The sequence below is a fragment of the Martes martes genome (genome assembly GCF_963455335.1).
Source record: "Martes martes genome assembly, chromosome: 12".
NCBI lineage: Eukaryota > Metazoa > Chordata > Mammalia > Carnivora > Mustelidae > Martes > Martes martes.
In genome coordinates this window covers 69,634,772-69,648,384 of record NC_137900.1, presented here as the reverse complement: position 1 = coordinate 69,648,384, position 13,613 = coordinate 69,634,772, and the positions used below count along the sequence as shown (strand labels likewise).

Here is a 13,613-nt window from a genome sequence, read left to right as displayed (position 1 = left end):
CTAACAGTATTTCAATGAAGGTAACTTATGTTACCACGGTGAGATCATGGGTGATGTTTTGTTTTGTCTTGGTTTTCCAAACTCTTCAGTATTTTACATTCTATTGACTTTTAAAGAAAATAGATACATCTTTAGAAATACCTCTTGTTTTATCTTTGCCAGAGCTCTCTTATCTTAGAGTAAAATGCTGAGAGTTCTTTATAAAACAATAAAATGGAGAGGGAGCGATAACATTTACTAGGTGATGACCAAGAGCCAGGCACTGTAAGAGTTGATTTATCTGCATTATATTTCATCCTTACCTAAAGCCTATGAGGACAGGTATATTTTTCTCCACTCCCTGAAGAAGGAAACAGAGACTCTGAGGTTGCACTGAGCTTTCCAAAGAGTTAAACTGTTGGGATTGAAACACATCTACAATATCTGGGCTCTCTCCACTGTATCTCCCCCCAATTATCAACTGTGCCTTTTCCAACAAGGCTATAAAAGTATGGATTCAATCCAATGTGTATGGGGAAAAAGGAACTTCATTTTCAGAAAGCGGTGATAAACACCAGAGGGGAAAGGAAAGGTGTGAGCCTCCTGTTATCTCGGTGCCAGCTCTGGCTTGATCTCTAGCAGAGCACTAATCTCAGAACTGCCAAATGTATGCGCAGTGCTGAGAAGAACGCCCCTTCAGACACCAGCAGACCATACTCTTGGGCCTTATTGCCTTTTTTTTTCCCCCCCAAACTTAAGAAAAGTCTTTAGAGCTCATCTATTCAGTACTGCCATGATTCCTGTCATCTTAAATACTTTAAAAGGATGGGTGTCCACCCAGCTCTGAAACATGTCACAGGAACAAGGATTAAAAAAGTTCCACTGGCAAAAGTTCCACTGATACGTAGGCTTAACCTCTCATGCTAGGAAGTGTTCCAATGTCTTCAATCTGTTGACCTCACTTCCAGTGAAATTCCTGGGCAAAACAGGAAGCAGCCTGGTAATCAGTCCCCAGAGGGCAGCATTTCGTATTCCCAAACAGACCTAAGTATTAGTTTGGAATTACTCTCCAGAAACCTTCAGTCACTTATTTATTACTATGTTACTGCTTCCCTTGTATCTTCAAACAATGAAGATCCAAAATGCACAAAACCTGTACAAAAAAAGACCAACTTGAAGTTTGGATATACAACTCAGGACTGCACTAAATTGCTGATTCATGTTCATCTTGGGAGGAGCTGAGAACTTCGGATTTTTTCACCTGGTTACTAAGCATCTTAACACCATGCAATTTGTTCTCTTCCTTCAGTAAAACTGCACATCTCCTTTTTGAAATGCTTTCTTTTGGTTTTATGACACCCTGTTAGTCTTTTAAAATCCAAATATTCACTGATTAACAATTCATCCAGAAAACATTTATTTTTCTTCTTCTTTTTTTTTTTTTTTAAGATTTTATTTATTTATTTGACAGACAGAGATCACAAGTAGGCAGAGAGGCAGGCAGAGAGAGAAGTGGGGAAGCAGGCTCCCTGCTGAGGAGAGAGCCTGACGCAGGACTCGATCGCAGGACTCTGAGATCATGACCTGAGCCAAAGGCAGAGGCTTACCCATTGAGCCATCCAGGTGCCCCGAAAACATTTATCTTTTAAAAAGATTTTATTTATTTGTTTGAGAGAGAGAGAGCATAAGCAAGGAAAGGGGCAGAGGGAGAGGGAGAAACAAGACTCCCCACCGAGCAGGGAGCCTGATGCAGGAGTCAATACCAGGACCCTGGGATCATGACCTGAGCCGAAGGCGCCCCTCATTCAGAAAACATTCAGAAAACTCAGGCGCCCCTCATTCAGAAAACATTTAAAGACAACTTACTCTATACCAAGCACTGTGATAGTCTCCGGAGAGACAAAACTAAGATCCCTGTCTTTGAGGAGCTAAAGGTCTAAATGTGGAGATAAAGATATAAACAGATGATTTCCATATATTGTTCTCAGTGTTTTTGCAGAGGTATGAACCCGTGCTGTGCAAGGTCGGCGGGGACTGAGAGAAGACTGCTTTGAGGTGACGCTCAGGCAGAATCATTAAGGATCGGAAGGAGTTAGCCAAGCGTTGGAAGGAAGTCATTCCAGGCATGTTTGGTTAATTGCAAGAGCAAAAGGTTCCTGGGGGAAGGTGGTAGAAATTGAGAACGGAGAGGTGGGTTTAGCACCTCTCTCTGCGGATGAGCTATTTAGTGATGGGTATGAAATGTAATGATGATTATTTTTAGTGCATCCATAAACTTTTTGATAAGGATGACTTGGTCCTAAACTGAATTTTAAAGAATGTAATTTTTCAAATTGCTGTGGTTGATACTAATTATTTTTAATAACGACCTTCCAAACACTTTACATCCATACAGTATTACAATCTATAAGAATTTATTTTGCTAATGAAATGTGATGTCTGCTTCTTCATATTAACCACAGACCTCCAATAAAGCAAACTCCAGGAACGCTAACCATCACAAGGACTACCATCCTTGGACTACCCTTGAGTGAATGGAAAACATACTGCTACTCCTGAATCACTTAGCCATAAATGGTGAGAAAGTCCATTTCTATCTTTAGTCTATTAGAAGAGGGCACTGGCACATCACAATTGATTTTCAAGAAATGGAGAGAAGTGGTTAAAAAAAAAATGAAGAAGATGGGAAGAGTGCGTCCCAGCAAGTCCTGTGTGCCCAGGCACAGCAAGATAGAGGAACGAGCTGCGCCCTAAGAACAGTTATTCTGTAATACCAGTTCTTCCATTTGACCCAAGAAATGATAGCATTCCTCTGATAATATTTCCCAGGCTAGTATCACAGTCTTTAAGCAGCTGGATTTCTCCTGCCAAAAAGTATCAGGACACTAGTCTTGAATAATAGTAGAACTAAAGTTTGGGGCGCCTGGGTGGCTCAGTAGGTTAAGTCTCTGCCTTCGGCTCAGGTCATGATCTCAGGGTCCTGGGATTGAGCCCCGCATTGGGCTCTCTGCTCAGCAGGGAGCCTGCTCCCCCCGCTTCTCTCTCTGTCTATTTGTGATCTCTCTGTCATAAATAAAAACTAAAAAAAAAAAAAAAAAAAGAACTGCAGGGAAAAAATGAGTTTAAGTGTCACAGTGACTTTTCATTAAATTAAAAGCTTTCAAACAACATTCATTCATTCATTCATTTAAAAAAAGTAGGCTTGAATTCACAACCCCATTCACATGGGGCTTGAATTCACAACCCTGAGATTAAGAGTCATATGCTCTACAGAATGAGCCAGCTAGGCACCCCTCAAACAATATTTAAAAGAAGAATTAAAGAAATACAGCTAGAGTAGACAGGTTCTTAGGGAAAATCAAAGATGAAAGGATGTTAATTAAGGGATAAGAGATAAATGTTTTTCCTGAAAGATGAACCCTAATGATATTTTATCCTTATATTACAATTATTAATAATAAGCCTTGGTAAGAATATTTATCACTTTTAAAAATAAGACTATGGTAGGGGCACCTGGGTGGCTTAGTTGATGAAGTGTCGGCCTTCAGCTCAGATCACGATCCCAGCATCCTGGGATCGAGCCCCACATTGGGCTCCCAGCTTGGCCGGAAGACTGCTTCTTCCTCTGTCCCTCCCCTCTGCTTATGCGCAAGTGCGCAGTTCTTTCTCTCTCAAATAAATAAATAAAATCTTAAAAAAAAAAAAAGAATATGATAGACATAGATATACCTGAACACGCTACAATATACCACAACATGAGAAATACATAAAATCTTTCAAGGAAGCTCAATTATTTTATCTTGGAAGAAGAAACGATGAACCTGTCTTTAAAAGTGAATGTTAGATTGATTTTTAAAAATCTTTTACCTGATTTAGATAATTTAGGCACTTTTCAAGACACCAAAGGCAACAAATGCAAGATTTCAGCACACATCGAGCACAAGCATTTTCCTGGGAAGGACAAAAATTTGAAATAATTAAAAACCAAAGAATCAGATGATCATACAGAATATTCCAAATGTTAGAAAAATAAATAAAAGTTAAAAAAAATCAAAACCATGTTTCAAGGCCTCTACACCCACACCCTCTTTTCCCTCAAAATGTAATAGCTGAATTAGTTTTAATCAATTTAATTCAACAGCTATTTAGTACCTACTGCATATAAGATAGAGTAAGGCATCTAAGACCAGAAAGGAACTTATACTACTGTAGAAGAAGAAAAAAAATGCTAAACATAAAAAAAGGTTAGAATCAGAATATGCAGTAGATCCTAGTGTGATGAGAGTGGAACACAGAGATGACATCATCAAAGAGGAGGAGTAATCAGGGAAGGCTTCTGGGAAGAGGTGTCATGTGAGCCAACCTGTGCTGAAACGTATGTTATCTCCATAGTCGGGGACAGGGAGCAGGCGCCAAGGAGGAGGGTGTGAGTCAACACAGAGGAAGAGAAGCAAGGGGTACTTTGCCAAACCAGTGATATGATGGATTTGCCAGAGCATATAGAGAGCAAAAACAGGGGATAAGGCAGAAGGGCTAGATTCTGTTTGCAGGGATTTGGAAGAAAACATTGACAACTATGGACTTAACATCACTGGGAGCTTTACCACATGCAGAGCTGAGGTCTGGAGTGCGACAACCACAGAAAGCCCCAAAAAAGTTTTTTCTCCTTACCTTTCCTTTGAGCTGACTATGCATGTACATAAGGATCATTCGTGGAATTTTGACTAACGTGATAATGAAAGATCCTTTTGCCACTGTACCCAGGTGATAACGAATAAGGCGATTCACTGATGCCAAAATAGGTGTAAATGGCAAATTCCTTTTATCCCTATTTAAAAAGTAACCAAAAAGACAATTAAAACAAAGGCTAAGTACAGGAATGGTTTAAGCCCAATGCAGTGAAAATATCAGTTCACCTAAAAAAAATTCTAGCTTTGTGGCAAAATGGCAAAGTAATATATAACTAATACCGATGCTACTGATGTACCAAATAAGATTAATGCTTCATTTCTCTATGGTAGTTTCATGGGGTTCTTAGGCTCTAAGACTTTAAGTAAAATGAAACTGTGCTTTGATAGCTTTTCCTCATAAATACTTACGGAATTAAATGTACAACCAAAAAAATGGAACTTAAAAAAAATGTTTAGGGGTGCCTGGGTGACACAGTCAGTTAGGCATCCAATTCTTGGTTTCAGCTCGAGTCCTGATCTCAAAGATCATGAATCAAGCCACATGTCGGTTCCATGCTCAGTGTGGAATCTGCTTAAGACACTCTCTCCCTCTGCCCCTCCCTACCTGCTCTCTCTCTCCCAAATAAATACATATATCTTAAAAAAACAAAAAAAGATGTTCAATCTAGACCTGGTACCTCATTGTAATAGAAAATTGTAAGGCTACAGCTTATATTCAGCTCTGAAGCTAGGAAAGGGAGTCACAATACTTGTTGTGATCCAAACAAATTAAAAAGGCGTGTTATCCTTTGTTGGACCTTTATTTTTAAAGTTTCTTTTTAAAGATCATATATTTTAGAGTGAGAGCACAAATGTGAACAGCAGAGGAAGAAAGAAAGAGCGAGAATCTTAGGCAGATTCCATGTGACATGGGGCTCCATCTCACGACCACGAGATCATGACCTGAGCCAAAAACCAAGAGTCAGAGGTTTCACTGACTGCACCACCCAGGGGCCCCAATGGAAAAAGAACAAAAGACGGTATAAGATTTATTCTTCTGCTAAATATAATTGCAGTGATATCATGACCTGCTGTCCCGATTAATTCTTTTGAGGAACTTAAAGAAAAGTATAAAGATTAAAGTAACAGTCTCCCATGTTCCTACTGCCCAGAATTATCAGCTATTAACATGTTGTCATATTCACTTCCAATTGCTTTTTAAAGACATGAAACTTGGGGCGCCTGAGTGGCTCAGTCGTTAGGCATCTGCCTCTGGCTCAAGTCATAATCCCAGGGTCCTGAGATCGAGCCCCACATCAGGATCTCAGCTCGGTGGGGAGCCTACGTCTCCCTCTCCTACTCCCCCTGCTTGTGTTCCCTCTCTCTCGCTGTGTCTCTGTCAAATAAATAAATAAAATCTTAAAAAAAAAAAGACAAGACATGAAACTCTTACAGCCTCACCTCCATGTCCTTCAGACACAATCCCTTAGATGATCTTAAGTTTTCTGACGAGTATAAATTCTCACCTGGTAAAATAGTATGTTACCACGGCCCCCGCCACAGTCATCTGCTGACAGGCCAGGATGAATTCGCTGATCCATATCAGGCCCACCGCGTGGAACCACCACATGTACTGCAGAGGCCCAGAAACTCTGAACTCCACAAAGCCTTGCTCATTCTGAACAGCACTGCCTAGGAGAATATCAAGGAAGGAAAAGAGAAGCACATACAGCACAAGCTAAGAAACAGGGCTACTCAATGTAAGGCATTAATCTAATTCCCAACAACAGCCTCCTCCCACCCCCTCCACCCCTCTAATCTACCCCCTCACTTTCCCCCAAACCACCAACTTAATGATCACGGTGCTACTGCATTAGGAGACAAAAATAATTATCACTCGAAAAGCTGTGAAGCCAGACATTGTACAATGAAGCATTTTGTTTTCCCCGAAGGCATCATATAGTTTTTAAAAGGTCTTCTATTTGAATACAGTCCTTACCACATCAGTTAATTTAGGCATGAATTTTCAAACACTTTCATTTTTTTTTCAGAGCTATTTATGACTCATCCAATAATTACAGACCTAAATCATTAGCAAAGGATGGAAATTCATATTATTTTCAATTGGTGAATGTGTGCTGAATGGCCAGAGAGGTCACATTCAAGCCTACGATCCTTATGCCACTCCTCACCGTTAATTCCATTTAGGGGTCACTTTTGATATGAAGTGTGGTTGCAAGCAAGTCTGAGACTCTAACTATGAATGGTATCATCACAAGGAACTCTACTTAGGTTCAGATCTTTTGCAAACTAGAAAATCCCAAGGAAGCAAGCTGATCTTTGGCTGTAACTGGGGTTTAAGGCAACCCCACAGCCACCCTGCATTCATCTGTTTGTCTGAGAATGAATCCAAATGTCTGAATCAGTCCTGGAGTGTACTTCAAAGCTATTACCTGGTTGAGACCCACTCTGATAGGATAATCTAAAAATCACACACAGGGAATGGGTTGGTGAAGGGCTGTGACCACTGCTAGTTCTGAGGGCGATCAGAACTCAGTCATAAATGTCTGAGAATTATACCTTAAGTTTTAAAATAATTTAACACGAATCAGATTCATCACTAAGAGAAAGAAGCAGCAGGTCTTCTTACCAGCGGTGCCAAGAAAAAGAAGTGTCATGATCCAGTATGCCCAAAATAAGACAAGAGCAAAGAAAGTCCAAAAGGGTTGGAAGACTAGCAGTGGCAAGTGAATGAAGACCTTGCCAGCCACGTGGAACAGGGCGATGGTGAGAGCAACGCGCTTGCGCATGACCAGCATGATCAGGAACAAGATAACCTGTGTCCAGAGAAGGCAGAGAAAGGCTCCCATTAGCGTCTTGGGCAGTGAACAAAGGAACCGAACAACTGCGGACATTTTTAACATAACCCTTCCTTCCAAATGGGGGAAGGACTATTATTCTCTGAATCCCCAAAATACTTTATCAGTCTTGTGGCACTTAGCACTCTCGTTTGTACACTGAAAATATCCTTAAAGCTAAACATAAAAGGATTTCTCGGGGCACCTGGGTGGCTCAGTGGGTTAAAGCCTCTGCCTTCGGCTCAGGTCATGATCCTGGGGTCCTGGGATTGAGCCCCGCATCGGGCTCTCTGCTCAGCGGGGAGCCTACTTCCCTTCCTCTCTCTCTGCCTGCTGCTCTGCCTACTTGTGATCTCTGTCTGTCAGATAAATAAATAAATAAATAATCTTAAAAAAAAAAAGGCTTTCTCAATTAGTCAATCCTAGAATTCTCCTACTTAACTTTTCTACTCATTATGAATCAAAATGGGCTGTTTGTCAGTCGGGATGAGGCACTGAATTTATCTGGATAGATACACACCTGCCACTCTGAAAACAGGGGAGAAGACAATACACCCTGATTACGAAATCAGAGGCCGTATTTTTACCTCACCTCCTTTATTGGACAAAGAGTCCCTACACAGCACAGTGATGTCAGATTCCCTACCCTACACTCCCTCACCGGGCCCTGGGTGAGGGCAGGCGAACAATACTTTAAATTAAAAAAAAAAAAAAGAAGAAGAATTGTACTTAAAGATGATTAATACATATTAAGATAATAGTAACAAACAAATAGCTTTTGGGACCAATGGTTTTATGTGGCTTGATTTTGTTAATTTTTAAAGCTCAATTAAAAGCTTGGGATTGGTCTGAGAAGTGTCTGAGTTTTTTTTTTTTTTTTTTCCTTTTTTCAGCGAGGAGAAGATGAACTGAAAATACGAGTACAGATTATTTAACCACATGTTCATTGGTAATTTACCGTAGAGTGCCTAGCCAGCAGGGCTCACCGACTTGGAATAATGTTGTTAAAAGTTGAAAAGGCAAAAATGGGAAAATAATTGGTGAACAAGTAAAAGAAATGATATGAAGTGGTGTGCTTCTTAACATACTTTAGGAAAGAAAACTATTTTTAGGGGCACCTGGGTGGCTCAGTTGGTTAAGCGGCTGCCTTGGGCCCAGGTGATGATCCCAGGGTCCTGGGATCAAACCCCTCATCGGGCTCCTTGCTCAGCAGGGAGCCTGCTTCTCCATCTTGTCCCCACTTGTTTTCTCTCTCACCATCTCTGTCTCTGTCTCTCTCAAATAAATAAATAAATAGAATCTTAAAAAAAAAAAAGGAAACTTTTAAAAAAGGAATTATATTATGACAGTAAGAGAACATGTTCTTACAAATGATAATGTAAATATTCTAGGCGAAACTCCTCTCTCAACAAGCAGGCAGTACAGAATAAAGGGTTTGCATCAAATAACACTCATCCATTAGGGGAGCCTTCTGAACACTTTTTAGTGTTCCACACCGTGGGACAGAGATTTTCTCTCATGGAGGTCAGGGTTAGGCATGCAAAAGCTAGAAGTGAGTTTCTGCTCCATTCATGATCCCTGTAAAGAAAAACGTAAACCTGAAAGATCCACCCAAGCCCATACTCACTGTGAACACTGTGGCTGAAATGGCATAGATGAGGAGGGCCCGAAGATTGTCTTCAGCTATTTGAAGCTGCTCAGGAATCACGGTTTCTTTGGGAGACCTTCTTTGCTTTGCATACAGCCACCACAGTACCCCTGTGCCACCTGGGTTCAAAAACCAATTGTTTTGGAAATAACTAGCATGAGAAAATGTGTAACATAAATCTTCCCTTTCCTGGATCTTTCCTACACATCACTGTGGGACTGACACAGCAACAATCCATCTGGCTGGGTAGGGGTGGGGTGGGGGTGGGGGGGGTGCATAGCTGTAACTTTTTGCGGACATAAGGGGAGCTCCAATTACTCCTTTAACATCATTCACACTAGGTACTTAGACATATTCCAACATATCAAATAAATGTCCTTCAGCCATATTTATTATTATTATATTTTAAAGATTTTATTTATTTGACAGACAGAGAAAAAGCACAAGTAGGCAGAGCAGCAGGCAGAGGGAGAGGGAGAAGCAGGCTCTCTGTGGAGTAGGGAGCCTGATGTGGGACTCGATCCCAGGACCCTGGGATCATGACCTGAGCCGAAGGCAGCACTTAACCGACTGAGCCACCCAGGCGCCCAGCCATATTTACTGTTGACACTGAAGCTCAGAGAGAGCCAGCAAAGATAGGTACCCCTGAGAGGAAGTAATCATGAAGAGAGAGTCAGCGCCTGTTAGGACCTGAGGTAAGGGTCACAGAAATCAGTAATGAAGCTGAGGACTGAGGAAGGGAAAGATCCTCTTTGTCGTGCTATCACAGTAACCCCAGTGCCTCCCGTGGAAACAGTCATGCAGTTGATACAGTATTTGTACAATGAGCAAATGAAGATGAAAGGAGTAATTCCCACCAAAAGCAGGAACAAAGATAGGAGATCTTTGATAGCTTGCTAGCGGTATGTGCTAGGGATGGGAGTTTTTCTCCCTGTCCCTGGTTCAGAGATCCCAAGAGCTAAACTGTAGAGGGGGGCAAACTCACCACCACATGAGCACTGTATCAGACACCTTCATTCTGAGTGCCCAGAGCATCGACTGTTCTAGGTGCTGGGGACAGAGATGTGAACAAAACTAAGTCCCCACCCTCCCCCGTCATGGAGCTTATATAGTCATAAGGAAACAAAACAAATAAGGAAATAAGTAAAAATAGAGTATATGACGTCTAAAGAAAAATGTAAACTCTTAATAGGGATAGAAAGTGCTGGGGTTGGGAAAGCATTGTAATCAGATGGGTAAGCAAGGTCTCACTGGTGAGTTGGTATCTGAGCAAAAGAATCAAAGACAGGGCAAAAACAATCTATAAAACTATCTAAGACAACGGTGTTGTAGGCAATGGTAATAGCAAATTCTAAGATGCTGAGGTGGGACCCCGTCTGGCAGGAGAGAAAGGAGGCCACCATGGCTAAGCAACAAGCAAGGAGCAGAGGGTAAAAGCTGTGGGCAGAGGGGCTCTAGGGACCAGATCCTAGTGCAAGGCCTTGTAGGCTACAGCAAGGAAATGGAAGATTCAGAATAAAGATGTATATGTGTAGGCAGACAAGATAAATGCCTGGGAGAGGAGAAATTGGGCTCAGAGATATGCAAATCAACCTGATCCCCACCTGCACTCAAGTAAACAGTGAATAGTGTCAAAGGGAAATGCCACCCCTGCCTGGTGGCAAACAGTGAGCACGATTTTTTTTTTCCATTGAAGATGAATAAACAAATTTTAAACAACCACGAGTCTATGAAAAACATTTGAAAAAGGGAAGTACTTCCATTTCGAAATCTTTTTTATTTTTATTTTTTTCAAAGACTTTATTTACTTGAAACACAGAGAGAGAGAGAGAGAGAGAGAGCGCGAGCACAAGCAGGGGGAGTGGCAGGCAGAGGGAGAAGCAGGCAGCCCAATGTGGGACTTGATCTAAGGACCCCGGGATCATGACCTGAGCCGAAGGCAGACGCTTAACCACCTGAGCCACCCAGGCGCCCCTTCCATTTTGAAATCTTAAAGAAAACTGTCACAGCCTCAAAAAATGGAGTAAAATATGTTCTCTACAAATAGGAATAGAAGTCATGAGGGAAACTGCTGCCTGGCTGGCTCAGTTGGTGGAGCGTGTAACTCTCAATCTTGGGGTTGTGAGTTTGAGCCCCATGTTAGGTGTAGAGATTACTTAAAATTTTTTAAAATCTTAGGCGCCTGGGTGGCTCAGTGGGTTAAAGCCTCTGCCTTCAGCTCAGGTCATGATCCCAGGGTCCTGGAATCAAGCCCTGCATCGGGCTCTCTGCTCAGTGGGGAGCCTGCTTCCCCTCTCTCTCTCTGTTTGCCTGCCTCTCTGCCTGCTTGTGACTTCTGTCTATCAAATAAATAAATAAAATCTTTAAAAAATTTTTAAAAAAATCTTTAAAAACATTATGAGAGAAAGACAAAAAGAAATGAGAAAGAAAGACAGAATAAAAACAGAAGAGAAAACAGAACGAGATAATAAAGGAGACATCAAGGAGGATACCGTTCATAACAGCCACAGAAGATACCACTTATTAAACACTTATTAAAGTAAATTTGTGTTAGGAAGTGCAAAACAGACGCGACCAAATTGAAGCACCACAATGCTATTAAGCAAGTATTAAAAGTCCCACTTTTTAAGTGGTAAAATTGAAATTCAGGAAAGTTAAATAACGTGCCAATTGTCACACACCTAGTAAGTGGCAGAGCTGGCATTCAGATCTAGTTTTTTTATAAAAATGATCCATCTGCTATAAACTGAATGTTTGTGTCCCCCTATAACTCATACACTCAAGTCCTCATTCTTAATGAGATGGTATTTGGAGGTGGGTCTTTGGAAGATGATGAGATCATGAGAGTGAAGCCCTCACGAATGAGATCAGTGCCTTTATAACACAGCTGTCAGAGAGCTCCTCCCCACTTGCACCATGTGTGAAAATACCACGATGATGGCTGGACATAGGAACCTAGCCCTCACCAGATAAACGAAGCTGCTGGCACCTTGCCTTTGGCCTTCCTGAACCTGTAGAACTGTAAGAAGTAAACGTTTCTTGTTGATAAGGCATCCAGTCGATGGTAGTTTGTCACAGCAGCCCAAAGTGACTAAGAAACAGAAACTAGATACGATGGTCACACACGCTGAAGTAAAAAGAAAGATGGCTGGACGAAGCACGGACTGGAATAACAAAGTGGGGTGGGTCAAGTAAAGAAGTGACAGTGAAGATCAGTGATCTGGAAGGTACACCCGAAGAGCTCTTCCTGAGTGTAAAGAAAGTGATAAAGGATTCAAATGATAATGTAGAAGATGATAGCAGAAGAATGAAGAATGATGTGAAGAGGAAAACCACTGAACAGAAACAGTACTCAAATACAGAAATAAGACAACTTTTCAAGTTGGAAAAGACACACCCCTGCCATCCCAAAAAAGAGATCATAGGCAAACCTAGTTAAGATTCAGAATCAGACAGAAGTTTTAAGTTATAAGGATAAGTTAAAAATTAGAGGCCTATCTAGGTGAGTGAAATAGGTGGTGGGCAAAGGCACAAAATTAGACTGGTCTCCAAAAAGTAAAGTACAGACCCAGGGAACATATTGCCCCCTGAGAATTTTATATGCAACAGATTCAATATTCACATGTAAGGCAGAGCTAATAATCTTAGATGCTCAAGAGTTGAGAAAATATAGAACCCACAAGTACTTCATGAGTAAGTTACATGAATTCAAATTCTCGTCAAAACAAAGATGAACTGGGGCACATGCACCCCAATGTTTTTAACAGCAATGTCCACAGTAGCCAAACTATGGAAAGAACCTAGATGTCCATCAACAGATGAATGGATAAAGATAAATGTATATATACACACCATGGAATACTATGCAGCCATCAAAAAGAATGAACTCTTGCCAGGTGCAACGACGTGGATGGAACTACAGGGTATTATGCTAAGCGAAATAAGTCAGTCAGAGAAAGACAAATGCCATATGATTTCACTTGTATGTGGAATTTAAGAAACAAAACAGATGAACATAGGGAAGGGAAGGAAAAATTAAGTAAGATGAAAATAGGGAGGCAAACCACAAGACATGCTGAACTCTAGGAAACAAACTAAGGGTTGCTAGAGGGAGGTGGGTGGGGGATGGAGTAAGTGGGTGATGGGCATGAAGGAGGGCACTTGATGGAATGGGCACTGGGTGTTATATGCAACTGGTGAATCACTAAATTCTACCTCTGAAACTAAAAATACAGTTTATGTTAACTAAATTGGTTCTAAATAAAGAACTAAAAACAAAGATAAACCAAAATTAAGAACTCAAGAGTTAAGTTTTACGGAAGACCAGTAGTTCTCACTAAAACTAGGACAGAAGAATGTAAATAAATTTATAAATGTAATTATGAAACATTTCAAGCCAAAGCAAAAATTCTTTAAAAAAAGATACAATATATCAAATAATAGTTTAACTTTAATAAC

The 13,613-nt window shown here is 40.9% G+C and overlaps 1 protein-coding gene across 5 annotated transcripts in view; it reads right to left on the bottom strand.

Annotated features, from left to right (window-relative positions):
* The window catches only part of SLC44A1 (solute carrier family 44 member 1), a gene marked incomplete at its 3' end in the record, with an annotated part of 195,687 nt that overhangs the window by 65,940 nt on the left and 116,134 nt on the right, over positions 1-13,613 (bottom strand). For all 5 annotated transcript variants that reach the window (XR_013967751.1, XR_013967752.1, XM_080819764.1 and 2 more), the window contains exons 8-12: positions 9,135-9,274; positions 7,300-7,486; positions 6,176-6,341; positions 4,651-4,807; positions 3,847-3,930 (exon numbers count right to left, since the gene is read on the bottom strand). Coding sequence is in view for 3 of the 5 variants with exons in the window: in XM_080819764.1 (XP_080675890.1) it covers positions 3,847-3,930; positions 4,651-4,807; positions 6,176-6,341; positions 7,300-7,486; positions 9,135-9,274 (734 nt within the window). The remainder of the gene's footprint in view (positions 1-3,846; positions 3,931-4,650; positions 4,808-6,175; positions 6,342-7,299; positions 7,487-9,134; positions 9,275-13,613) is intronic.